This window comes from Tachyglossus aculeatus, chromosome Y4, assembly GCF_015852505.1.
Source record: "Tachyglossus aculeatus isolate mTacAcu1 chromosome Y4, mTacAcu1.pri, whole genome shotgun sequence".
NCBI classification, from domain to species: domain Eukaryota; kingdom Metazoa; phylum Chordata; class Mammalia; order Monotremata; family Tachyglossidae; genus Tachyglossus; species Tachyglossus aculeatus.
Window position 1 is genome coordinate 5,596,061 of NC_052096.1, and position 27,689 is coordinate 5,623,749.

A 27,689-nucleotide genomic window follows, 5' to 3' on the forward strand; every position below is an offset into this window, starting at 1 on the left:
CTCTCCGCCGTCCGTTCCTCCCCGTCCCCCCCTCAGCCATCCCCCGGTGTTTACCTCCTCGCGTCCGTCCCCGAAGCACTTTATTTTGAGGTTTCCTTCGTGGTTGGTCCCGTCCGCGTGTGTAACTTATTCTCACCTCCTCCCCGTCTTGCCGCCGCCACGAGCCAATTAAAGACTATCGGAGCCCCGCCGGGGCAGCGAGAACGGCAGCGGTTGTCTGGGTGTCTGTCTGGGGTGCCTCGCCTCCCCCCTGCTCCCCTCTCCCCCGTCCCCCGGTCCCCTCGCACGTCCAGGAAGCGGGCCGCACTGGCTCACACGAGGCCTTTATTTCCCCGGGAGGAGGGAAAAGGAGACTTCGGCTTCCTCCGCCGCTCCCGTCGAAGAAAAATCCACCCCCTCGGAACCGGGGGGAGGGCGCGGGGGGCCCGTTCAGGCGATAGGGTCACGGCCATGGTTCTGCCTCTTCACCACGAAGACCTTCTGGCCAGATACGGTCACCAGAAATGTGTGCTCCCCAAAGACAACTGGGAATGAAAGATGGAGAGAGACACGGTCAGGTACTGACGCATTTTGGGGAGAGGGGGGCGGTCCCAACCTCTTCTTTATTTTATTTTTATTTTATTAATATGTTTGGTTTTGTTCTCTGTCTCCCCCTTCGAGACTGTGAGCCCACTGTGGGGTAGGGACCGTCTCTAGATGTTGCCAACTCGGACTTCCCAAGCGCTTAGTACCGTGCTCTGCACACAGTAAGCGCTCAATAAATACGATTGATGATGATGATGATGATGTTGGGTAGGGACCGTCTCTAGATGTTACCAACTTGGACTTCCCAAGCGCTTAGTACAGTGCTCTGCACACAGTAAGCACTCAATAAATACGATTGATGATGATGTTGGGTAGGGACCATCTCTAGATGTTGCCAACTTGGACTTCCCAAGCGCTTAATACAGTGCTCTGCACACAGTAAGCGCTCAATAAATACGATTGATTGATTGACTGAGATCATAAGTCACTCGGTGGGCTCCCAAAGGGCTACCAACCCTGAGAAACAGCATGGCTTAGTGGCTAGACTGTGAGCCCGTTGTTGGGTAGGGACCGTCTCTAGATGTTGCCAACTTGGACTTCCCAAGCGCTTAATACAGTGCTCTGCACACAGTAAGCGCTCAATAAATACGATTGATTGATTGATATGTACAAGTAAAATAAATAGAGTTAATAAATCTGTACAAACATATATCCAGGTGCTGTGGGGAAGGGAAGGAGGTATGGCGGGGGGGATGGAGAGGGGGAGGAGGGGGAGAGGAAGGACATAATACCCAACGACGGCGAGGGGAGACTCACCGGACAGACGTTTGAAGGGCACGTCCTGGGCACGCTGCATCCGGAAGCCACAGGCGGTGCTGACCAGGTCCGAGATGGCACCGGCCGTCTGCTCGTCGTTCTCCAGGTCGCCAGACGACTGGGTGTGCGGGGAGGTGAGAGTCAATGCCGGCCGGACCAGAGAAAGTTCAGGGCCCGGCCCGGCCCAGACCGGGTAGGGTTAACGGGGCCGGGAAGGGGTCGGGGCTCACGACAATCAATCAATCAATCAATCGTATTTATCGAGCGCTCACTGTGTGCACAGCACTGTACTAAGCGCTTGGGAAGTCCAAGTTGGCAACATCTAGAGACAGTCCCTACCCAACAGTGGGCTCACAGTCTAGAAGACAGAGTTGACAGGGCCCTCAATCGGTGGCATTTATTCAATCGATCGTATTTACTGATGATGATGGCATCTATTAAGCGCTTACTATGTGCCAAGCACGGTTCTAAGCACCGGGGAGGTTACAAGGCCATCAGGTTGTCCCACGGGGGGCTCACACTCTTCACCCCCATTTTCCAGGTGAGGTCACTGAGGCCCAGAGAAGTGAGGTGACTTGGATACAAGGTGATCAAGTTGTCCCACGTGGGGCTCACAGTCTTCATCCCCATTTTCCAGTTGAGGCCACAGAGGATAATAATGATGGCATTTGTTAAGCGCTTACTATGTGCCAAGCACCGTTCTAAGCGCCGGGGAGGTTACAAGGCCATCAGGTTGTCCCACGGGGGGCTCACACTCTTCACCCCCATTTTCCAGATGAGGTCACTGAGGCCCAGAGAAGTGAGGTGACTTGGATACAAGGTGATCAAGTTATCCCACGTGGGGCTCACAGTCTTCATCCCCATTTTCCAGTTGAGGGCACAGAGGATAATAATGGCATTTATTAAGCGCTTACTACGTGCCAAGCACTGTTCTAAGCGCTGGGGAGGTTACAAGGCCATCAGGTTGTCCCACGGGGGGCTCACAGTATTAATCCCCATTTTCCAGTTGAGGGCACAGAGGATAATAATGATGGCATTTATTAAGCGCTTACTATGTGCCAAGCACCGTTCTAAGTGCTGGGGAGGTTACAAGGCCATCAGGTTGTCCCACGGGGGGCTCAGTATGAATCCCCATTTTCCAGTTGAGGTCACTGAGGCACAGAGGATAATAATGATGGCATTTATTAAGCGCTTACTATGTGCCAAGCACCGTTCTAAGCGCTGGGGAGGTTACAAGGCCATCAGGTTGTCCCACGAGGGGCTCACAGTCTTAATCCCCATTTTCCAGTTGAGGTCACTGAGGCACAGAGAAGTGACTTGCCCAAAGTCACACAGCTGACAAGTGGCAGACCGGGGATTTGAACCCATGACCTCTGACTGAGCGCTTACTGTGTAGACTGAGCGCTCGGGAGAGGCCGGTCCAACACGGTTGGTACATATGGTCCCCACCCACAACAAGCAGTGTGGCTCAGTGGAAAGAGCCCGGGCTTTGGAGTCAGGTCATGGGTTCAAATCCCAGCTCCACCTCTTGTCAGCTGTGTGACTTTGGGCAAGTCACTTCACTTCTCTGGGCCTCAGCTCCCTCATCTGTAAAATGGGGATTAAGACTGTGAGCCCCCCGTGGGACAACCTGATCACCTTGTAATCTCCCCAGCGCTTAGAATGGTGCTTTGCACATAGTAAGCACTTAATCAATCAATCAATCAATCAATCGTATTTATTGAGCGCTTACTATGTGCAGAGCACTGTACTAAGCGCTTGGGAAGTACAAATTGGCATCACATAGAGACAGTCCCTACCCAACAGTGGGCTCACAGTCTAAAAGGGGGAGACAGAGAACAGAACCAAACATACCAACAAAATAAAATAAGTAGGATAGAAATGTACAAGTAAAATAAATAAATAAATAGATAGAGTAATAAATATGTACAACCATATATACATATATACAGGTGCTGTGGGGAAGGGAAGGAGGTAAGACGGGAGGATGGAGAGGGGGACGAGGGGGAGAGGAAAGAAGGGGCTCAGTCTGGGAAGGCCTCCTGGAGGAGGTGAGCTCTCAGCAGGGCCTTGAAGGGAGGAAGAGAGCTAGCTTGGCGGATGGGCAGAGGGAGGGCATTCCAGGCCCGGGGGATGATGTGGGCCGGGGGCCGATGGCGGGACAGGCGAGAACGAGGTACGGTGAGGAGATTAGCGGTGGCAGAGGAGCGGAGGGTGCGGGCTGGGCAGTAGAAGGAGAGAAGGGAGGTGAGGTAGGAGGGGGCGAGGTGATGGACAGCCTTGAAGCCCAGGGTGAGGAGTTTCTGCTTGATGCGCAGATTGATCGGTAGCCATTGGAGGTTTTTGAGGAGGGGAGTGATATGTCCAGAGCGTTTCTGGACAAAGATAGTCCGGGCAGCAGCATGAAGTATGGATTGAAGTGGAGAGAGACACGAGGATGGGAGATCAGAGAGAAGGCTAGTGCAGTAGTCCAGACGGGATAGGATGAGAGCTTGAATGAGCAGGGTAGCAGTTTGGATGGAGAGGAAAGGGCGGATCTTGGCAATGTTGCGGAGCTGAGACCGGCAGGTTTTGGTGACGGCTTGGATGTGAGGGGTGAATGAGAGAGCGGAGTCGAGGATGACACCAAGGTTGCGGGCTTGTGAGACGGGAAGGATGGTAGTGCCGTCAACAGAGATGGGAAAGTCAGGGAGAGGACAAGGTTTGGGAGGGAAGACAAGGAGCTCAGTCTTCGACATGTTGAGCTTTAGGTGGCGGGCGGACATCCAGATGGAGATGTCCTGAAGGCAGGAGGAGATGCGAGCCTGGAGGGAGGGGGAGAGAGCAGGGGCAGAGATGGAGATCTGGGTGTCATCAGCGTAGAGATGATAGTTGAAGCCGTGGGAGCGAATGAGGTCACCAAGGGAGTGAGTGTAGATTGAGAACAGAAGGGGACCAAGCACTGAACCTTGGGGAACCCCCACCGTAAGAGGATGGGAGGGGGAGGAGGAGCCTGCAAAAGAGACTGAGAAAGAACGACCGGAGAGATAAGAGGAGAACCAGGAGAGGACGGAGTCTGTGAAGCCAAGGGCAGATAGCGTGTTGAGGAGAAGGGGGTGGGCCACAGTGTCAAAGGCAGCTGAGAGGTCGAGGAGGATTAGGACAGAGTATGAGCCGTTGGATTTGGCAAGCAGGAGGTCACTGGTGACCTTTGAGAGCGCAGTTTCCGTGGAATGAAGGGGACGGAAGCCAGACTGGAGGGGGTCGAGGAGAGAGTTGTTGTTGAGGAATTCTAGGCAGCGCGTGTAGACAACTCGTTCAAGGAGTTTGGAAAGGAATGGGAGGAGGGAGATGGGACGATAACTAGAAGGTGAGGTGGGGTCAAGAGAGGGTTTTTTTAGGATGGGAGAGACATGGGCATGTTTGAAGGCAGAGGGGAAGGAACCAGTGGAGAGTGAGCGGTTGAAGATGGAAGTTAAGGAGGGGAGAAGGGATGGAGCGAGAGATTTCATAAGATGAGAGGGAATGGTTTAATAACTACCATTAAAAAAAAACAAGCTTACAGTCTAGAGGGGGAGACCAACATTAACGTAAATAATTACAGTATTAAGCGCTTACTATGTGTCAAGCACTGTTCTAAATGCTGGGAGAATTTATAATATAGAATTTATAAATACTAGGAACTGTAGTATTTGTTAAGCACTTACTATATGTTCTGAGCGCTGGGGCAGATACAAGATATTCAGGGCAGACAGGGGCCCTGTCCCATACGGGGCTCGCAATTTAAGTAGGAAGGCCAACAGGGATTGAATCCCCATTTTAGAGATGAGGGAACTGAGGCCCAGAGAAGCCAAGGGACCCACCCAAGGTCACGCAGCAAGCAAGGGGAGGGATTCGGGATTAGAACCCAAGTCCTCTGGCTCCAAGGCCCGGGTTCTTTCCACTCGGCCACGCAGCTCGCTCCGAACTGTGTTACCTCCGGACAGACGTTAGTCGAAATAAATCATTTACGACATAATTTATAGGTGGTAATAATAAGGAGAGAAGCAGCGTGGCTCAGTGGAATGAGTCCGAGGTCGTGGGTTCTAATCCCGGCTCCACCGCTTGTCTGCTGTGTGACCTCGGGCAAGTCACTTCACTACTGTGGGCCTCAGTTCCCTCATCTGTAAAATGGGGATGAAGACTGTGAGCCCCGCGTGGGACAACTTGATCACCTTGTATCCCCCAGCGCTTAGAACAGTGCTGGGCACATAGAAAGCGCTTCACAAATACCATCATTATTATTAATTGTGGTATCTGTGAAGCGCTTACTATGTGCCCAGCACTGTTCTAAGCCCCAAGGTGGATACAAGCAAATCGGGTTGGACACAGTCCCTGTCCCAAGTGGGCTCACACTCTCAACCCCCATTTTACAGAGGAGGTTACTGAGGGCCAGAGAAGTATATATATTACATTAATGACATTTATTAAGCATAATATATATTATATTACATTAGTGACATTAAGCGCTTACTATGTGCAAAGCACTGTTCTAAGCGCCGGGGAGGTTACAAGGTGATCAGGTTGTCCCACAGGGGGCTCCCACTCTTCATCCCCATTTTCCAGATGAGGTCATTGAGGCCCAGAGAAGTGAGGTGGCTTGCCCAAAGTCACCCAGCTGACAATTGGCAGAGCCGGGATTTGAACCCAGGACCTCCGAGTCCAAAGCCCGGGCTCTTCCCGCTGAGCCACGCTGCTTCTCAGGCGCCTAGGTGCCGTGGGGGCGCTGGCCAAAGACTCACCGCGAGGACGGCTCCCTCACTCAACACCAAGTAACCCAGCTGGTCCGGAATCCGCTCCAGGCCCTGGGTCAAAGCCGAAGTCTAGACAGGGAGAAGGGATTTGCTGTTTTTCATGGTAATAATAAAATAATAATAATAATAAATAATAATAATCATGGCATTTGTTAAGCGCTTACTATGTGCAGAGCCCTGTTCTAAGCGCTGGGGTGGATACAAGGTGATCAAGTTGCCCCACGTTGGGCTCGCAATCTTAATCCCCATTTTACAGATGAGGTAACGGGGGCTCAGAGAAGTGAAGTGACTTGCTCAAGGTCACACAGCAGCAGTCATGTGGCGGAGTCACGATTCGAACCCATGACCTCTTGACTCCAAAGCCCGGGCTCTTTCCACTGAGCCACGCTGCTTCTCTAGCCACGCTGCTTGTCAACCGCTCACTATGTGCCCGGCGCTGTTCTGAGCGCCGGCGCGGATACAAGGAAATCAGGTTGGACCCGCCGCCTGTCCCACGTGAGGCTCGCGGTCTTAATCCCCATTTTACAGATGAGGGAACTGAAGCACGGAGAATAATAATAATGATGATGGCGTTTATTAAGCGCTTACTATGTGCAAAGCACTGTACTAAGCGCCGGGGAGGTTACAAGGTGATCAGGTTGTCCCATGGGGGGCTCACAGTCTTAATCCCCATTTTACAGATGCAGTAACTGAGGCCCAGAAAAGTCTGTATATGTGTGTGTGTATATATATAAATATATATATATATAAAAATAATATTACATTAATGACATTTATTAAGCGCTTACTATGTGCAAAGCACTGTACTAAGCACTGGGGAGGTTACAAGGTGATCAGGTTGTCCTATGCGGGGGCTCACAGTCTTAATCCCCATTTTACAGATGCGGTAACTGAGGCCCAGAGAAGTATCTATATATATTACATTAATGACATTTATTAAGCGCTTACTATGTGCAAAGCACTGTACTAAGCGCTGGGGAGGTTACAAGGTGATCTGGTTGTCCCATGCGGGGGCTCACAGTCTTAATCCCCATTTTACAGATGCAGGAACTGAGGCCCAGAGAAGTGTATATATATATATATATATATATATATATATATATATATATATACACATTATATTACATTAATGACATTTATTAAGTGCTTACTATGTGCAAAGCACTGTACTAAGCGCTGGGGAGGTTACAAGGTGATCAGGTTGTCCCATGGTGGGGCTCACAGTCTTAATCCCCATTTTACAGATGCGGTAACTGAGGCCCAGAGAAGTGTATATATATATATATATATATATATATATATATATACTATATTATATATATATATATATAATATTACATTAATGGCATTTATGTGCCAAGCAAAGCACTGTTCTAAGTGCCGGGGAGGTTATAAGGTGATCGGGTTGTCCCACAGGGGGCTCACACTCTTCATCCCCATTTTACAGATGAGGTCACTGAGGCCCAGAGAAGAGAAGCGACTTGCCCAAAGTCACACAGCTGACAAGCGGCAGGGCCAGGATATAAACCCATGACCTCTGACTCCCAAACCCGAGCTCTTTCCACTGAGCCACGCCGCTTGTCAGCACATCTTTTAGACTGTGAGCCCACTGTTGGGCAGGGACTGTCTCTATATGTTGCCAACTTGCACTTCCCAAACACTTAGTACAGTGCTCTGCACATACTAAGCGCTCAATAAATATGATTGATTGGGCCTCAGTCCCCTCATCTGTCAAATGGGGATAAAGACTGGGAGCCCCACCCGCGACAACCTGATAACCTGGTCTCTACGCCAGAGCTTAAAACAGTGCTTGACACATAGTAAGTGCTTAACAAATACCATCATCATTATTATTATTATAATGGCGACAACCCGATCACCTTGTATTCCTTCCCAGTGCTTAGAACAGTGCTGGGCACATAGTATGCGCTTAATAAATGCCATCATTATTATTGTTATCATTATTATGATGATTATTATAGTGAGGCCCAATTACAGGTTCCCAGGTTCCCTTTGACCCTCTCTGCCTCCCACCATGCGACCCCCCAAAGAGCCCCACGTGGGACAACCTGATGACCTTGGATCTCCCCAGGCGCTTAGAACAGTGCTGGGCACATAGTAAGTGCTTAACAAATGCCATCATTCTTCTTATTATTATCATTATTATGATGGTTATTATAATGAGGCCCAATTACAGGTTCCCAGGTCCCCTTTGACCCCCTCTGCCTCCCACCACGCAACCCCCAAGGAGCCCCACGTGGGACAACCTGATGACCTTGGATCTTCCCCAGCGCTTAGAACAGTGCTTGGCACATAGTAAGCGCTTAATAAATGCCATCATTCGTATTATTATAATTATTGTGATGATTATTAGAGTGAGGTCCAATTACAGGTTCCCAGGTCCCCTTTGACCCCCTCTGCCTCCCACCACGCGACCCCCGAAGAGCCCCACGTGGGACAACCTGATGACCTGGGATCTCCCCCAGCGCTTAGAACAGTGCTGGGCACATAGTAAGCGCTTAATAAATGCCATCATTATTATTATTATTAACAGTGCTTGGCACATAGTAAGCGCTTAGCAAATGCCATCTTACTGTTATCATTATTATGATGATTATTATAGTGAGGCCCAATTACAGGTTCCCAGGTCCCCTTTGACCTCCCACCATGAGACCCCCCAAAGAGCCCCACGTGGGACAACCTGATGACCTTGGATCTCCCCCAGCGCTTAGAACAGTGCTGGGCACCTAGTAAGCGCTTAATAAACGCCATCATTCGTATTATTATAATTATTGTGATGATTATTATAGTGAGGCCCAATTACAGGTTCCCAGGTCCCCTCTGTCCCCCTCTTCCTCCCACCATGCGACCCCCAAAGAGCCCCACGTGGGACAACCTGATGACCTGGGATCTCCCCCAGCGCTTAGAACAGTGCTGGGCACATAGTAAGCGCTTAATAAACGCCATCATTATTATTATTATTATTATTAACAGTGCTTGGCACATAGGAAGCGCTTAACAAATGCCATCTTATTGTTATCATTATTATGATGATTATTATAGTGAGGCCCAATTACAGGTTCCCAGGTCCCCTTGGCGACCCCCAAAGAGTCCTGGGCGTCTCCCAAGCTGCCCCCTTTGCCCCCCACAGACCCTCCCCACCCTGAACCCCAACAGAAGGTAGGGGGGAAGGGGCTCGCTCCTGCGCATGCGCATCACGCTCACCATCTCGGCCCCGTCGGTGGAGACAGCCGTGGGACTTCCTGCTTCGCGCCCGGATCACGTGCCAGGGGCCGCGTGGGCGGGACCACGCCGGCGGCCGCTTCCCATTGGCCCTTCCGCGCCCAGGCCGACGCCTGTTTGTGCGCTGATTGGTCCGCGTCGCTATCACTCAACCCAGCCGGGCGGTGAGACCCGCCCCCACAGCGCGCTCTGATTGGCTCCTCGCAGCCTCCGCCCTCCCATTGGCTGGTTCGGCGGGTGGGCGGGGCAGGCCCTCCTGTGGGCCGAGCGTCTGGGACGTCAATCAACCAATAATGGCATTTCATTCATTCATTCAATCGTATTTATTGAGCGCTTACTGTGTGCAGAGCACTGGACTAAGCGCTTGGGAACACAGTATTTATTAAGCACACAGTAAGCGCTCAATAAATACGATTGATTGATTGATTGATTGGGAAGTACAAGCTGGCAACATCTACCCAACAGCCCACTCACAGTCTAGAAGGAGGAGACAGACGACAAAACGAATTAACAAAATAAAATAAATAGAATAAATATATACAAGTAAAATACATTTCATTCATTCATTCCATCGTATTTATTGAGCACTTACTGTGTGCAGAGCACTGTACTAAGCGCTTGGGAAGGACAAGCTGGCAACATCTAGAGACGGTCCCTACCCAACAGCGGGCTCACAGTCTAGGAGGGGGAGACAGACAACAAAACAAAACAGGTAGACAGGTGTCAAAATCGTCAGAACTAATAGAATTATAGCTATATGCACATCATTAACAACGTAAATAGAATAGTAAATATGTACCAGTAAAATCCATGGAGCGCCCAGTCTTAATCCCAATTTATTTATTTTATTTGTACTCTATTTTATTTGTACATATTTATCCTATTTATTTTATTTTGTTAATTTGTTTTGTTCTCTGTCTCCCCCTTCTAGACTGTGAGCCCACTGTTGGGTAGGGACCGTCTCTAGATGTTGCCAACTTGGACTTCCCAAGTGCTTAGTACAGTGCTCTGCACACAGTAAGCACTCAATAAATACGATTGAAGGAAGGAAGGAAGGAAGGAAGGAACTGAAACACAGGGAAGTGACTTGTCCAAGGTCACACAGCAGACACGTGACAGGGTTGCAGTAAGAACCCAGGTCCTTCGGACTCCCAAGACCGGGCCCTAACCATTAAACCACGCAGCTTTGGATGAGGGGCAGTGTGAGTTTGTACTTCCCAGGCGCTGAGTACAGCGCTCTGCACAAAGGAAGCGCTCAATAAATACGATCGAATGAATGAATTCGATCCCCCTCCCCAACCCCTCCGCCTTACCTCCTTCCCCTCCCCACAGCACCTGTATATATGTATATATGTTTGTACGGATTTATTACTCTATTTATTTTATTTGTACATATTTATTCTATTTTGTCTCCCCCTTCTAGACTGTGAGCCCACTGTTGGGTAGGGACCGTCTCTAAATGTTGCCAACTTGGACTTCCCAAGCACTTAGTACAGTGCTCTGCACACAGTAAGCGCTCAATAAATGCGATTGAATGAATGAATAAATGAATGAATGAATGAATGAGTTGGATTATATCCATTAAGAAAAACTTCCTGACGCTTCATCATCATCATCATCAACGGTATTTTTTGAGCGCTTACTGTGTGCAGAGCACTGTATTAAGCACTTGGGAAGTACAAATTGGCAACATATAGAGACAGTCCCTGCCCAACAGTGGGCTCACAGTCTAAAAGAGGGAGACAGAGAACAAAACCAAACATACTAACAAAATAAAATTAATAGAATAGATATGTACAAGTATGTACACTTAAATCCTGTAGCAGATCTTGTACAAAACGGGTGGAGCTCTTGACCTCAGTGACCTTTTAAAGGCAAGGAAGCCCGCTTTCCCCTGAACCCTTGGCCTTTCCACAGGCCTGGCAAATTGGTTAATCTCTTAATTCGATGTTCCTGTTTTCTTCATCCGGCCCTGCTTCCTCCCTCTCCTTGGTTATTTATTGGAAACAGACTTTGTGTGGACAGGTATAATAACCTCTTGGGAAAAGATTTAGTTGCTGACCCTTGTCCTTAAGTCAATTTTTTAAAAATAAAGTCCTCCCTCCTCAAATTGGCCAATTCCTCTCCCTCCCTTCAAAGCCTTACTGAAGGCCCATCTTCTCCTTGAAGCTTTCCCTGCCTTACCCTCATTTCCTCGTCTCCCATTCCCTTCTGTGTCTCCCTTTTCCCTTCCCCCGTCCCCGCCCCACAGCCCTTATTTTATTTATTTATATCAACATCTGTTTATTTGCATTGATTGTACTTTCCCAAGCGCCTAGTACAGTGCAGCTCGCCCAGGTGGCTGGGGCCGGGCGGGCGAGACCGGGTGAGTCCCTGCACCCCCCGGGGGACCCTCCCCTCCCCCTTTACTCGTCCGTATTTACTATTCTATTGATTTTGTTAAATGATGTGCATATCACTTGTACATATTTATTCTATTTCTTTTATTTTGTTAATATGTCTTGTTTTGTCATCTGCCTCCCCCTCCTAGACTGTGAGCCCGCTGTTGGGTCGGGACCGTCTCTAGATGTTGCCAACTTGGACTTCCCAAGCGCTCAGTACAGTGCTCTGCTCACAGTAAGCGCTCAGTAAATACGATTACTTGTACATATTTATTCTGTTTATTTTATTTTGATAATATGTCTTGTTTTGTCGTCTGCCCCTTATAGACTGTGAGCCCGCTGTTGGGTAGGGACTGTCTCTAGATGTTGCCAACTTGGACTTCCCAAGCGCTTAGTACAGTGCTCTGCTCACAGTAAGCGCTCAGTAAATACGATTACTTGTACATATTTATTCTATTTATTTTATTTTGTTAATATGTCTTGTTTTGTCGTCTGTCTCCCCCCTCTAGACTGTGAGCCTGCTGTTGGGTAGGGACCGTCTCTAGATGTTGCCAACTTGGACTTCTCAAGCGCTTAGTACAGTGCTCTGCACACAGTAAGCGCTCAATAAATACGATTACTTGTACTTGTACTTGCTCTGCATTCATTCATTCATTCATTCATTCAATCGTATTTATTGAGCGCTTACTGTGTGCAGAGCACTGTATTAAGTGCTTGGGAAGTACAATCAATCAATCAATTGTATTTATTGAGCGCTTACTATGTGCAGAACACTGTACTAAGCGCTTGGGAAGTACAAGTTGGCAACATATAGAGACGGTCCCTACCCAACAGTGGGCTCACAGTCTAGAATAAGAATGGGTTCTTACCTCCTTGCCCTCCCCACAGCACCTGTATATATGTTTGTACAGATTTATTACTCTATTTTACTTGTACATATTTACTATTCTATTTATTTTATTTTGTTAATCTGTTTTGTTTTGTTGTCTGTCTCCCCCTTCTAGACTGCGAGCCTGCTGTTGGGTAGGGACCATCTCTATATGTTGCCAACTTGTACTTCCCAAGTGCTTAGTACAGTGCTCTGCACACAGTAAGCGCTCAATAAATACGATTGAATGAATGAATGAACAGTGCTTGACACATAGTCAGTGGAAAGTACTACAAGTACTACAAGTACCACAAGTACCGTAGTTATTATTACGGTATTATTAGAGAAGCAGCATGGCTCAGTGGAAAGAGCCCGGGCTTGGGAGTCCGGGGTCATGGGTTCAAATCCCGGCTGCGCCCATTGTCAGCTGGGTGACTTTGGGCAAGTCCCTTCACTTCTCTGGGCCTCAGTTCCCTCATCTGTAAAATGGGGATGAAGACTGTGAGCCCCCCGTAGGACAACCTGATCACCTTGTATCTCCCCCAGCGCTTAGAACAGTGCTTTGCACATAGTAAGTGCTTAATAAATGCCATTATTATTATTATCTGGGCCACAGTGACCTCATCTGGAAAATGGGGATGAAGACTGTGAGCCCCCCATGGGACAACCTGATCACCTTGTATCTCCCCCAGCGCATAGAACAGTGCTTTGCACATAGTAAGTGCTTAATAAATGCCATTATTATTATTATTATTAGAAGGGGGGGTTCTCTCTTCCCCTGAGACCGTGAGCCCCGGGAAGGACAGAGATTGTGCTCGACCTGGTTATCTTGTCTCTAACTCATTGCTTGCCACCTAGTTATTATCGGAAACCCAAGGGAAATGGGTGTTTTCCAATCCTCTGGTGAGAAACTGGCTTCGCCCCATGACCCTGTATATATGTATACATGTATATATGTATATATGTTTATATATATGTATATATGTTTGTACATATTTATTACTCTATTTTATTTGTACATATTTATTCTATTTATTTTATTTTGTTAATACGTTTTGTTTTGTTCTCTGTCTCCCCCTTCTAGACTGTGAGCCCACTGTTGGGTAGGGACCGTCTCTCTATGTTGCCAACTTGGACTTCCCAAGCGCTCAGTCCAGTGCTCTGCACACAGTAAGCGCTCAATAAATACGATTGAATGAATGAATGAATGACCGTCTCTATGTGTTGCCAACTTGGACTTCCCAAGCGCTCAGTCCAGTGCTCTGCACACAGTAAGCGCTCAATAAATACAATTGAATGAATGAATGACCCAGAAGAAGGTGGTAGAAGGGAATCTTTGAGGGGAAGAGGTTGGTGCCGTTTCCTCCTAGGCCGCTCTCGCTTTCAGCCACGTGCCCTCCTCCAAACTTTTTTTAGCCCAGTGCTCATAAACCCTAAGAGGATGTTTCTGCCTGGGTGTATTTCAATCAGTCAATCAATCAATCGTATTTACTGAGCGCTTACTTGTGCAGATCACTGTACTAAGCGCTTGGGAAGTACAAGTTGGAAGTACAAGTACATTTCCCTCCTAATGGAGGCCCTTGGCTGTGGGGGGACATTGAATTGGGACCGTCTCTAGATGTTGCCAACTTGTACTTCCCAAGAGCTTTGCACACCGTAAGCGCTCAATAAATACGATTGAATGAATACATTTTCCACATTTTAAGGCCGGGTTCCTTCGCCCCGTGGTGGGGCATCTTGGCTCAGGCTCTTGAGCCATTTGGCTGTTTAGGTGCTGTTGGGGAAACTCTTTAGGAAGCCGGGTGTGGTATTACTCTATTTATTTATTTATTTATTTATTACTCTATTTATTTATTTATTACTCTATTTATTTATTTTACTTGTACATATCTATTCTATTTATTTTATTTTGTTAGTTTGTTTGGTTTTGTTCTCTGTGTCCCCCTTCTAGCCTGTGAGCCCACTGTTGGGTAGGGACTGTCTCTATATGTCGCCAACTTGGACTTCCCAAGCGCTTAGTCCAGTGCTCTGCACACAGTAAGCGCTCAATAAATACGATTGATTGATTGATAGATTGATTGATTGATAGATCTGAGGTCTGTCTGCTAGCGTGTGGAGAGTTGGTGGGCTACAGGCCCCCCGCTAGAGTTTGAGGCTTTCTGCTTTCTTCTACATGCCGCCCAACTGTGCTTTCCAAGCGCTCGGTCCAGTGCTCTGCACACAGTAAGCGCTCAATAAATACGATTGAATGAATACATTTTCCACATTTTAAGGCCGGGTTCCTTCGGCCCGTGGTGGGGCATCTTGGTTCAGGCTCTTGAGCCATCTGGCTGTTTAGGTGATGTTGGGGAAACTCTTTAAGAAGCCGGATGTGGCATCTGAGGTCTGTCTGCTAGCGTGTGGAGGGTTGGCGGGCTACGGGCCGCCGGCTAGAGCTTGGGGCTTTCTGCTTTCTTTTACATGTTGCCCAATTGTACTTTCCAAGCACTCAGTCCAGTGCTCTGCACACAGTAAGTGCTCAATAAATATGATTGAATGAATGCATTTTCCACATTTTAAGGCTGGGTTCCTTGGCCCCGTGGTGGGGCATCTTGGTTCAGGCTCTTGAGCCATTTGGCTGTTTAGGTGAAGTTGGGGAAACTCTTTAGGAAGCCGGGTGTGGTATTACTCTATTTATTTATTTATTTATTACTCTATTTATTTATTTACTACTCTATGTATTTATTTTACTTGTACCTATCTATTCTATTTATTTTATTTTGTTAGTATGTCTGGTTTTGTTCTCTGTCTCCCCCTTCTAGACTGTGAGCCCGCTGTTGGGTAGGGCCCGTCTCTAGATGTTGACAACTTGTACTTCCCAAGCGCTTAGTCCAGTGCTCTGCACACAGTAAGCGCTTAATTAATACGATTGATTGATTGATCTTAGCTATTTATTTTATTTTGTTAATATGTTTGGTTTTGTTCTCCGTCTCCCCCTTCTAGCCTGTGAGCCCGCTGTGGGGTAGGGACCGTCTCTCTATGTTGCCAACTTGGACTTCCCAAGCGCTTAGTCCAAGTGCTCTGGACACAGCAAGTGCTCAATAAATACGATTGATTGATTGATCTTCGCTATTTATTTTATTTTGTTGGCCCCGCCCCTCACGGCTTCCGGGCCCCGCCCCTCCCCGCGGACGCTCCTCCCCTTTGCCGCTTGGCCCCTCCCCTCATGGCTTCCGTGCCCCGCCCCTCCCCGCTGACGCTCCTCCCCCTGGCCGCTTGACCACGCCCCTAATCGCTTATGTTCCCCGCAACCCCGCTGACGCTCCTCCCCTTAGCTGCCTGGCCCCGCCCCTCTACAATTACGTTCCCCGCTGACGCTCCTCCCCTTACGCTTGGCCCCGCCCCTCCCCGCTGACGCTCCTCCCCCTCGCCGCCTGGCCCCGCCCCTCACGGCTTACGTGCCCCGCCCCTCCCCGCTGACGTTCCTCCCCGGGCCGCTTGGCCCCGCCCCTAATCGCTTACGTACCCCGCCCCTCCCCGCTGACGCTTCTCCCCCTTACGCTTGGCCCCTCCCCTCCCCGCTGACGCTCCTCCCCTTAGCTGCCTGGCCCCGCCCCTCCCCGCTGAGGCTCCTCCCCTTAGCTGCCTGGCCCCGCCCCTCAACGCTTACGTGCCCCTCCCCTCACCGCTGACGCTCCTCCCCCTGCCGCTTGGCCCCGCCCCTCTACGCTTACGTGCCCCCGCCCCTCCCTGCTGACACCCCTCCTCCTGACGCTTGGCCCCGCCCCTCCCCGCTGACGCTCCTCCCCTTAGCTGCCTGGCCCCGCCCCTCAACGCTTACGTGCCCCTCCCCTCCCCGCTGACGCCCCTCCCCCTGAGGCTTGGCCCCGCCCCCAACGCTAACGTGCACCTCCCCTCCCAGCTGACACTCCTCCCCCTGACGCTTGGCCCCGCCCCTCAACGCTTACGTGCCCCTCCCCTCCTCGCTGACGCTCCTCCCCCGTCGCTTGGCCCCTCCCCTCCCCTCTGACGCTCCTCCCCCGTCGCTTGGTCCCGCCCCTCCCCGCTGACGCTCCTCCCCCGACTCTTGGCCCCGCCGCTCCCCGCTGACGCTCCTCCCCTTAGCCTCCTGGCCCCGCCCTCCTGCTTTACGCTCCCCCTACCGCCTGGCCACGACCCTTAACGCTTACGTGCCCCTCCCCTCCCCGCTGACGCTCCTCCCCCTGACGCTTGGCCCCGCCCCTCAACGCGGACGCTCCTCCCCATAGCCTCCTGGCCCCGCCCCTCAACGCTGACGTGTCCCGCCCCTCCCTGCTTTACGCTCCCCTTGCCACCTGGCCCCGCCCCTCAACGCTTACGTGCCCCTCCTCTCCCCGCTGACGCTCCTCCCCTCCCCGCAGACGCTCCTCCCCCTGACGCTTGGCCCCGCCCTCCCCGCTGATGCTCCTCCCCCTGGCCTCTTGGCCACGCCCCAACGCTTACGCGCCCCGCCCCTCCCCGCTGACGCTCCTCCCCCTGACGCTTGGCCCCGCCCCTCCCCCTGACGCCCCTCCTCCTGACGCTTGGCCACGCCCCTCATGGCTTACGTGCCCCGCCCTTCCCCGCTGACTCTCCTCCCCCTGTCGCTTGGCCCCACCCCCAACGCTTACGTGCCCCTCCCCTCCCAGCTGACGCTCCGCCCCCTGACGCTTGGCCCCGCCCCTCAACGCTGACGCTCCTCCCCTTAGCCTCCTGGCCCCGCCCCCCAACGCTTACGTGCCCCGCCCCTCCCTTCTGACGCTCCTCCCCCTTCCGCCTAGCCCCGCCCCTCAACGCTTACGTGCCCCGCCCCTTCCCTTCTGACGCTCCTCCCCCGTCTCTTGGCCCCTCCCCTCCCCGCTGACGCTCCTCCCTCTGACGCTTGGCTCCGCCCCTCAACGCTGACGCTCCTCCCCTTAGCCTCCTGGCCCCGCCCCTCTAGGCTTACGTGCCCCGCCCCTTCCCTTCTGACGCTCCTCCCCCTGACGCTTGGCCCCGCCCCTCAACGCTTACGTGTCCCCCTCCCGGCCCCGCCCGCTCCCCCCCCCCCCTCCCGTTTCGTCCCCGAGCCAATCAGGCCCCGCGGAGCCCGGTGACGTCACCGGATGCGGGGTCCGGCCTCGCGCTCCTTTCCCGCCCAAAGGCGTTGAGGGAAGGGGCCCCCAGGGATGGGGGGAGGGGAGGGAAAAATAGGCAGGAATAAGGAGAGGACGGTGGAAAGACAGAAAGGGGGGAGAGGGAAAAGGAGAAAGAGAGAGGGAAAGGACAAGACAGAGGAGGAGGAGGAGAAGGGGGAGGAAATTCCCCCCTCTCAGGACATTTAAGGCTATCAAATTCCAGAAGGCGAGGCTCAGAGAAGAGAAATTCCTAATGGATTTCTCCATGGAAAGTTAGGGGCGTTGGATGGTCCAGCGCCAGCTAGTAAAGTGAAGAGCGCGGCCTCCATTAGAGCTGGAATTCCAGGGCCGGATGGAGGACCCAGGAAGGGAATCGAAGGCGGGAGGGAGGACGGAGTGAGCGAGAGGGAGCACGGCCCTCTCCCAGACCCCCCTCTCGTCTCCAGAATTCCCGCAGGGAGCGATGGTCAGGAGCCAGTCCCGCCTCAGGGGTCCCGGAGTCGAAGGTGAGGGGCCCCAAGGGCGGCCAGGACCAGGCCCAGGGGGCCAGGAGGCCCGGGACGGAGGAGCCTGGCTGGCCTTGACATCTCAATCAATCAATCAATCAATCGTATTTATTGAGCGCTTTCCGTGTGCAGAGCACTGGACCAAGCGCTTGGCAAGTCCAAGTTGGCAACGTCGAGAGACGGTCCCTACCCCACGGTGGGCTCACAGTCGGGCAGGGAGGAAGCGCGGGCCGTCGAAACTGAAACAGGAAGGACGGTGGTTAGATTTCGGAGATGAGGCCGAGGGCACCGGCACCTCGGGGAGCAGGCCGAGCCGGGCAGGGGCGGGGGAAGCGGATCTCCGGCCTACTTGGTCGCCCTCACCGCTCGCTGTGGTTTGTTGGCCTTCTTATCATCTTCCTCTCTCGGAAGTCCCGGGGTGTGATTTGCCCTTGTTTTTCTCTTGCCGACTTGCCAGTCCCGTCCCTTTCCGTCCATTTGGTCAAACGTATTTATTTCAATCAATCAATCAATCAATCGTATTTATTTCAATCAATCAATCAATCGTATTTATTGAGCGCTTACTGTGTGCAGAGCACTGGGAAGTCCAAGGCGGCAACCTCGGGCCCTACCCAACAACGGGCTCACGGTCTAGGAGGGGGAGACAGGCAACAAAACAGATTTTTGAACGCAGCTGGGGCTGGTGGGAAGAGTCGCTTCCCTCACACCTTTTTTGCTTTGGGCGGTACGTGTGAATCAATCAGTCAATCAGCCGTATTTATTGAGCGCTTACTGTGTGCAGAGCACTGTACTAAGCGCTTGGGAAGGACAAGTCGGCAACACATAGAGACGGTCTCTACCCAACAGCGGGCTCACAGTCTAGAAACGCTCACCACGCGCCAGGCCCCGTAATAATAATGATGATGGCATTTATTAAGCGCTTACTGTGTGCCCGCTGTTGGGTAGGGACCGTCTCTATATGTTGCCAACTTGTACTTCCCAAGCGCTTAGTACAGCGCTCTGCACACAGTAAGCACTCAATAAATACGGTTGAATGAATGAATGCCAAGCACTGTTCGAAGCGCTGGGGAGGTTACAAGGTGATCAGGTGGTCCCACGGGGGGCTCCCAGTCTTCATCCCCGTTTTACAGATGAGGTCACTGAGGCCCAGAGAAGTGAAGTGACTTAGTAATAATGATGGCATTTGTTAAGCGCTTACTATGTGCCAAGCACTGTTCGAAGCACTGGGGAGGATACAAGGTGATCAGGTGGTCCCACATGGGGCTCACAGTCTTAGCCCCCATTTTCCAGATGAGGTCACCGAGGCCCAGAGAAGTGAAGTGACTTGCCCAAAGTCACACAGCTGACTAGTGGCGGAGCCGGGATTGGAACCAACGACCTCCGACTCCAAAGCCCGGGCTCTTTCCACTGAGCCACTCTGCTTTGAGGTGACGGAGAAGTGAAGTGACTCGACCAAGGTGACGCAGCCGACAAGTGGCAGGGCCGGGGTTCGAATCCAGGCCCTTCTTTCTGTCTCTCAGGCCCGGGATCTTTCCACCAGGCCACGCTGCTTCTCACTTGCAAGTCATCTAACCTTTCTGGGGTTCAGTTTTCTCCTCCGCAAATGGGGATAAGATGGATTTTGACGGAAGATTTTTCCGCCGCTCCCACGGCCCAGGCCACCGAATGGGTGGGAACTACCACCGAGGGGTCTTAAGTGGAAACCACCTCTCGCTCTTCAGTGGGATGCCGTTGAGTGCCCTGGGAAAAGGAAAATTAAAAATCCCATTTCTGATACCTCGATTTTTCTCTTTGAGCCACGTGCCTGCTGTGTGATCTTGGGCAAATCACTTAATCAATCAATCAATCGTATTTATTGAGCGCTTGCTGTGTGCAGGGCACTGTGCTGGGCGCTTGGGGGGTGCAGGTTGGCAACATGTGGAGACAGTCCCTACCCAACAGTGGGCTCACAGTCTAACTTCTCTGGGCCTCAGTTCCCTCATCTGTAAAATGGGTATTAAGACTGTGAGCCCCCCGTGGGACAACCTGATCACCCTGTATCCTCCCCAGCGCTCAGAACAGTGCTTTGCACATAGTAAGCGCTTAACAAATGCCAATTATTATTATTATTATTATGATTATTATTGCTTTGTTGGTCCCGTGGATGGGATCGAAAATTGATTCATTTTCGGTTATTCCCAGTCTTAGTGCTGGTTTTGGATTTATACTCGGTTTTTGAGCTAACCTAGGGACCACTGTCACCAACTCTTCTAGACTGTGAACCCGTGGATGGGTAGGGACCGTCTCTCTATGTCGCCGACTTGTACTTCCCAAGCGCTTAGTACAGTGCTCTGCACAGTGAGCGCTCAATAAATACGATTGAATGAATGAATGAATCCCGGGTGGGACGGTATTATGTCCAACCTGATGAACGTGTTTTTATCTCAGCGCTTCGCTCAGTAGCTTAGTGCCATTTATCCTCAATCAATCAATCAATCGTATTTATTGAGCGCTTACTGTGTGCAGAGCACTGTACTAAGCGCTTGGGAAGTCCAAGTTGGCAACATCTAGAGACAGTTCCTACCCAACAGTGGGCTCACAGTCGACCCCGCTCTCTCATGTTTTGTTTTGTTGTCCATCTCTCCCTTTTAGCCCGTGAGCCTGTTGTTGGGTAGGGACCGTCTCTAGATGTTGCCAACTTGTACTTCCCAAGTGCTTAGTAATAATAATAATAATGATGATGGCATTTATTAAGCGCTTACTATGTGCAAAGCACTGTTCTAAGCGCTGGGGAGGTTATAAGGTGATCAGGTTGTCCCCTGGGGGCTCACACTTTTAATCCCCATTTTTACAGATGGGGGAACTGAGGCACAGAGAAGTGAAGTGACTTGCCCAAAGTCACACAGCTGACAATTGGCGGAGCCGGGATTTGAACCCACGACCTCCGACTCCAAAGCCCGGGCTCTTTCCACTGAGCCACGCTGCTTCTGTACAGTGCTCTGCACACAGTAAGCGCTCAATAGATACGATTGAATGAATGAATTCAATCAACCATCCTTCTGCTCTGACCCGCATTCATTCAGTCGTATTTATTAATAATAATGGTACTTGTTAAGCGCTTACGAGGTGCCAGGCACTGTTCTAAGCGCTGGGGCAGATACGAGGTCATTAGGTTGCCCACTGTTGGGTAGGGACTGTCTCTATATGTTGCCAACTTGTACTTCCCAAGCGCTTAGTACAGTGCTCTGCACACAGTAAGCGCTCAATAAATACGATTGATGATGATGATGATGATTTGAGGGATTGGGGGGCTTATTAAAGGTTTCCTTCTCCCTCCCATCGCCCCTTGACCCCCTCCCCCTGATTCCCCCTGATTGAGAAGCAGCGTGGCTCAGCGGAAAGATCCTGGGCTTTGGAGTCAGAGGTCATGGGTTCAAATATCGACTCCGCCAACTGTCAGCTGGGTGACTTTGGGCAAGTCACTTCACTCTCTGTGCCTCAGTTCCCTCATTTGTAAAATGGGGATTAAAACTGTGAGCCCCCCGTGGGACAGCCTGATCACCTTGTAACCTCCCCAGCGCTTAGAACTGTGCTTTGCACATAGTAAGCGCTTAATAAATATTATTATCATCATCATCATCAATCGTATTTATTGAGCGCTTACTATGTGCAGAGCACTGTACTAAGCGCTTGGGAAGTACAAATTGGCAACATCTAGAGACAGTCCCTACCCAACAGTGAGTCTAAAAGGGGGAGACAGAGAACAAAACCAAACATACTCACAGAATAAAATAAATAGAATAAATGAATAAATGACAGCGGATATTATTATAATTATTCAAGACCACCAAGGAAGCTATTTGGGTAACTCTAGACTGTACGCTCATTCTGAAGAATGTAAACTCACTGTGGGCAGGGAATGTGTCTACCAACTCTGTTAAAGCAGACCCATCTGAGTGGTTAGTACAGTGCTCTGCACACAGTAAGCGCTCAATAAACGCCACTGATTAATCGATCGATGGATTGGGTATTCATTCAATCGTATTTATTGAGCGCTTACTGTGGGCAGAGCACTGTAATAATAATAATAATGATGGCATTTGTTAACCGTTTACTATGTGCCAAGCACTGTTCTAAGCGCTGGGGAGGAAACAAGGGGATCAGGTTGTCCCACGTGGAGCTCACAGTCTTCATCCCCATTTTATATAATAATAATGATGGCGTTTATTAAGCTCTTACTATGTGCAAAGCACTGTTCTAAGCGCTTGGGAGCTTACAGGGTGATCAGGTTGTCCCACGGGGGGCTCCCAATCTTAATCCCCATTTTCCAGATGAGGTCACTGAGGCCCAGAGAAGTGAAGTGACTTGGCCACCCAGCTGACAAGCGGCGGAGCCGGGATTTGAACCCACGATCTCTGACTCCCAAGCCCGGGCTCTTTCCACCGAGCCACGCCGCTTAGTCCAGTGCTCTGCACACAGTAAGCGCTCAATAAATACGATTGATTGATTGATTGATTCTCACGGTGGGACTGCTGGAAATAGGAAGGAGCGAGGCCTGGTGGATGTCGCCAACCTGGACTTCCAAAGCGCTTACTACAGTGCTCTGCACACAGTAAGCGCTCAACAAATACGATTGAATGAATGAATGAATGAATAAAAGCAAGGCTCGGGAGTCAGAAGGACGTGGGTTCTAATCCCGGACCCGCCACTGGTCTGCTGTGTGACCTTGGGCCGGTCACTTCACTTCTCTGGGCCTCAGTTCCCTCGTCTGTAAAATCTGGATGAGGACCGTGAGCCCCATGTGGGGCAGAGACTGAGCAGCTCGTGTAATAATAATAATAATAATAATAATAGTGTATTCAATGTCTCTATGTGTTGCCAATTTGTACTTCCCAAGCGCTTAGTGCAGTGCTCTGCACATAGTAAGCGCTCAATAAATACGATTGATGATGATGATGCTGTTCTGTTCTCTGTCTCCCCCTTTTAGACTGTGAGCCCACTGTTGGGTAGGGACTGTCTCTAGATGTTGCCAATTTGTACTTCCCAAGCGCTTAGTACGGTGCTCTGCACATAGTAAGCGCTCAATAAATACGATTGATGATGATGATGCTGTTCTGTTCTCTGTCTCCCCCTTTTAGACTGTGAGCCCACTGTTGGGTAGGGACTGTCTCTAGATGTTGCCAATTTGTACTTCCCAAGCGCTTAGTACAGTGCTCTGCACATAGTAAGCGCTCAATAAATACGATTGATGATGATGATGATTCCTTTAATCGTATTTATGGAGCGCTTACTGTGTGCGGAGCACTGTACTAAGCGCTTGGGAGAGGACAATCGACCCTAACGCTTAGTACAGTGCCCGGCTCATAATCAGCGCTTAAGAACTATCATTGAAGGAAAAAAAAGAACTCGAACTTCTTTTATTGTACTCTATTTGGTCTCCCCTTCGCCCATCCGCTTTGGTCCGAGTTCTTCCACCCTCAGGCATTACGTTCTGGAAATTCCTCATTTTCCAGAAACTTCCTCACAGGATTCAGCAGGGGCACGTATCTGCCCCGAGGTGTTTTAACCGTCCGTGAAACTCCAGTAGTAATTCATGGAAAATAACAACGGAATCACGCAACTCCAGAAGCCACAATGATATATTCAGGAACGGGTGGCACACGACCAAAGGTGACATTGAGGTAGAATAATAATCATCATTTTGTGGTATTTGTTAAGCGCTTACTAACACGCCGGGCTCTCTCTAAGCGCCCGAGTGGATACAAGCCCGTCGGGTTGGACGCAGACTCACGTATCACGTCTCAATCCCCGTTTTACAGATGCGGTAACTGAGGCCCAGAGAGGTGAAGTGACTTGTCCAAGGTCACACAGCAGACAAGTGGCCGAGCCAGGATTAGAATCGAGGTCCTTCTGTCTCCGGGGCCCGTGCTCTATCCGCTACGCCATGCTGCTTCTTCTGTTGCCGACTTGTACTTCCCAAGCGCTTAGTACAGTGCTCTGCACACAGTAAGCGCTCAACAAATATGATTGATTGATTGATTGATTCTAGGCGCTTAGTACAGCGCTTAATAATAATAATGATGATATTTGTTAAGTGCTATGTGCGCTTCTTATGTTGCCGACTTGTAATTCCCAAGCGCTTAGTGCAGTGCTCTGCGCACAGTAAGCACTCAATAAATACGATTGATTGATTAATTCTAGGCGCTTAGTACAGCGCTTAATAATAATAATAATAATGATATTTGTTAAGCGCTTACTATGTGCGCTTCTTATGTTGCCGACTTGTACTTCCCAAGCACTTAGTACAGTGCTCTGCACACAGTAAGCACTCAATAAATATGATTGATTGATTGATTGATTCTAGGCGCTTAGTACAGCGCTTAATAATAATAATGATGATATTTGTTAAGCGCTTACTATGTGCAAAGCACTGTTCTAAGCGCTGGGGAGATTACAAGGTGATCAGGTTGTCCCATGGCGGGCTCACAGTCTTCATCTCCATTTTACAGATGAGGTCACTGAGACCCAGAGAAGTGAAGTGACTTGCCCAAAGTCACACAGCTGATAATTGGCGGAGCCGGGATTTGAACCCATGATCTCTGACTCCCAAGCCTGGGCTCTTTCCACTGAGCCACGCTGCTTCTCCATAATAATATATAATATAATAATAATGATGATGGCATTTATTAAGTGCTTACTATGTGCAAAGCACTGTTCTAAGCGCTGGGAAGGTTACAAGGTGATCAGGTTGTCCCGTGGGGGGCTCCCAGGCTTCATCCCCATTTGACAGGTGAGGTCACTGAGGCCCAGAGAAGTGAAGTGACTTGCCCAAAGTCACACAGCTAATAATTGGCGGAGCCGGGATTTGAACCCATGACCTCTGACTCCCAAGCCCGGTCTCTTTCCACTGAGCCACGCTGCTTCTCTAACCCTATCTGCTGTGTGCTGTGTGACCTTGGGCAAGTCACTTCACTTCTCTGGGCCTCAGTGACCTCATCTGGAAAAGGGGGATGAAGACTGGGAGCCCCCCGTGGGACAACCTGATCACCCCGGCGCTTAGACCAGTGCTTTGCACATGGTAAGCGCTTAATAAATGCCATTATTATTATTATTCATCATCAATCGTATTTATTGAGCGCTTACTATGCGCAGAGCACTGTACTAAGCGCTTGGGAAGTACAAATTGGCAACATATAGAGACAGTCCCTACCCAACAGTGGGCTCACAGTCTAAAAGATTTATTATTATTATTATTATTATTACTGTAGGCATTCAATAAATTTGATTTATGAACGGATTCCACCACGCGCCTCGTGCAGTGCACACAGGAAATGCTTTTGACGTGAAGAGTTGGCGAGGGGCCGGAGAAGGGTCATTTTCAAATATTCAGCGAGTGAAGGAGTAACGGTTATTAGTCAGAAAACGCCCTCCCAACCCCACAGCACTTATATCAATTTCTACATAATAATAATAATAATAATAAATCGTCAGAATAAATAGAATTATCATCATCATCAATCGTATTTATTGAGCGCTTACTATGTGCAGAGCACTGTACTAAGCTCTTGGGAAGTACAAATTGGCAACATCTAGAGACAGTCCCTACCCAACGGTGGGCTCACAGTCTAAAAGGGGGAGACGGAGAACAAAACCAAACATACTAACAAAATAAAATAAATGGAATAGATATGTACAAGTAAAATAAATAAATAGAGTAATAAATATGTACAAACATATGCATATATAGAATTAAAGCTATACGCTTGCCTATTATTATTATACTGGGCAGGAGGGGAGGACAAGGGGGTGGGATTGCGGGCAGGGAATGTGTCTGTTGAGGTCGTGTCCTCTCTCAAGCGCTTAGTACAGTGCCTGGCACATAATAAGCGCTTAACAAATACCACAGTTTTATTATCATTATCACGGACAGACGGAGTTTCCCCGAGTTCCTCAGGATCCGCGGGAGGGCCTGGGATGAGCCTGTCGTCGGGGCTGAGTCAAACTAGGCCTCAGAAACCCTTCCAAGGAAAGGGAGTCCTAGTCGCCTTTATTGAGTGCCTGTCGTGTGCAGAGCACTGTACTGAACGCTTGGGAGAATACATTGCAACAATAAACAGGCACATTCCCTGCCCACGACGAGCTGACGGTCTAGAGGCGGAGACAGACGTTAATAGGAAGAAATAAAATGATGGAGTTAGACATACTGTGAGCCCGCTGTTGGGTAGGGACCGTCTCTATATGTGCCATCTTGTACTTCCCAAGCGCTTAGTCCAGTGCTCTGCACACAGTAGGCGCTCAATAAATCGGACGGCGTGACCGAAACAGGCCCGCCCCGGCTTTCCCGTCTGACAGGTGGCCAGACGGGATGGGAGAGTGGAGCGGCCCGGAGAAGAAGAAGAAGGTGTCGGACGAGGTGGGCCGGTGCTCAAGATGGAAGCGACGGATGGGACCGGTGCTCCTCCTCAGCCTCACGTTCACGGTGTGAGTGACTCAATGGAGGGAGGACCGGGGCCGGGCCTGGATCTCTTGGGGGGATAATAATAATAATAATGGCATTTATTAAGCGCTTACTATGTGCCAAGCACTGCTCTAAGCACTGGGGTGGTTACAAAGTGATCAGGTTGTCCCACGGGGGGGCTCCCAGTCTTCATCCCCATTTGACAGATGAGGTCACTGAGGCTCACAGAAGTGAAGTGGGGTGGCGTGGAGGGTGGGAGAATGATAATAATAATAATGATTGTGGGATCTGTGGGAAGCAGCATGGCGTAATAATAATAATAATAATGGCATTTGTTAAGCGCTTACTATGTGCAAAGCACTGTTCTAAGCGCTGGGGAGGTTACAGAGTGATCAGGTTGTCCCACGGGGGGCTCCCAGTCTTCATCCCCATTTGACAGATGAGGTCACTGAGGCTCACAGAAGTGAAGTGGGGTGGCGTGGAGGGTGGGAGAATGATAATGATAATAATAATAATGATTGTATCTGTGGAAAGCAGCATGGCGTAATAACAATAATAATGATAATAATGGCATTTGTTAAGCGCTTACTATGTGCAAAGCACTGTTCTAAGCGCTGGGGAGGTTACAGGGTGATCAGGTTGTCCCACGGGGGGCTCCCTGTCTTCATCCCCATTTGACAGATGAGGTCACTGAGGCTCACAGAAGGGAAGTGGGGTGGCGTGGAGGGTGGGAGAATGATAATGATAATAATAATAATGATTGTGGTATATGTGGGAAGCAGCATGGCGTAATAATAATAATAATGGCATTTGTTAAGCGCTTACTATATGCAAAGCACTGTTCTAAGCGCTGGGGAGGTTACAAAGTGATCAGGTTGTCCCACGGGGGGCTCACAGTCTTCATCCCCATTTTACAGATGAGGTCACTGAGGCCCAGAGAGTAATAATAATAATGGCATTTATTAAGCGCTTACTATGTGCAAAGCACTGTTCTAAGCACTGGGGAGGCTGCAAGATGATCAGGTTG

At 50.1% G+C, this 27,689-nt stretch overlaps 2 protein-coding genes across 2 annotated transcripts in view; one reads left to right on the forward strand and one right to left on the reverse strand.

Annotated features, from left to right (window-relative positions):
- Positions 1-307: 307 nt before the first annotated feature.
- LAMTOR4 (late endosomal/lysosomal adaptor, MAPK and MTOR activator 4) lies at positions 308-9,400 on the reverse strand. Its single transcript, XM_038768322.1, has 4 exons — positions 9,339-9,400; positions 6,102-6,182; positions 1,342-1,459; positions 308-524 (listed from the first exon to the last, which is right to left on the reverse strand). Exons 1-4 carry the CDS (start codon positions 9,339-9,341, stop codon positions 430-432), a joined length of 297 nt encoding a protein of 98 aa, XP_038624250.1. The 5' UTR covers positions 9,342-9,400; the 3' UTR covers positions 308-429.
- Positions 9,401-14,946: 5,546 nt separating this feature from the next.
- Positions 14,947-27,689, forward strand: part of LOC119946799 (NXPE family member 3-like) — a 45,335-nt gene continuing 32,592 nt past the window's right edge. The window contains exons 1-9 of the mRNA XM_038768250.1: positions 14,947-15,002; positions 16,185-16,292; positions 16,398-16,552; positions 16,710-16,774; positions 16,985-17,109; positions 17,312-17,403; positions 18,166-18,225; positions 18,533-18,599; positions 26,557-26,683. Of these exons, the coding sequence (XP_038624178.1) occupies positions 14,947-15,002; positions 16,185-16,292; positions 16,398-16,552; positions 16,710-16,774; positions 16,985-17,109; positions 17,312-17,403; positions 18,166-18,225; positions 18,533-18,599; positions 26,557-26,683 (855 nt within the window). The remainder of the gene's footprint in view (positions 15,003-16,184; positions 16,293-16,397; positions 16,553-16,709; positions 16,775-16,984; positions 17,110-17,311; positions 17,404-18,165; positions 18,226-18,532; positions 18,600-26,556; positions 26,684-27,689) is intronic.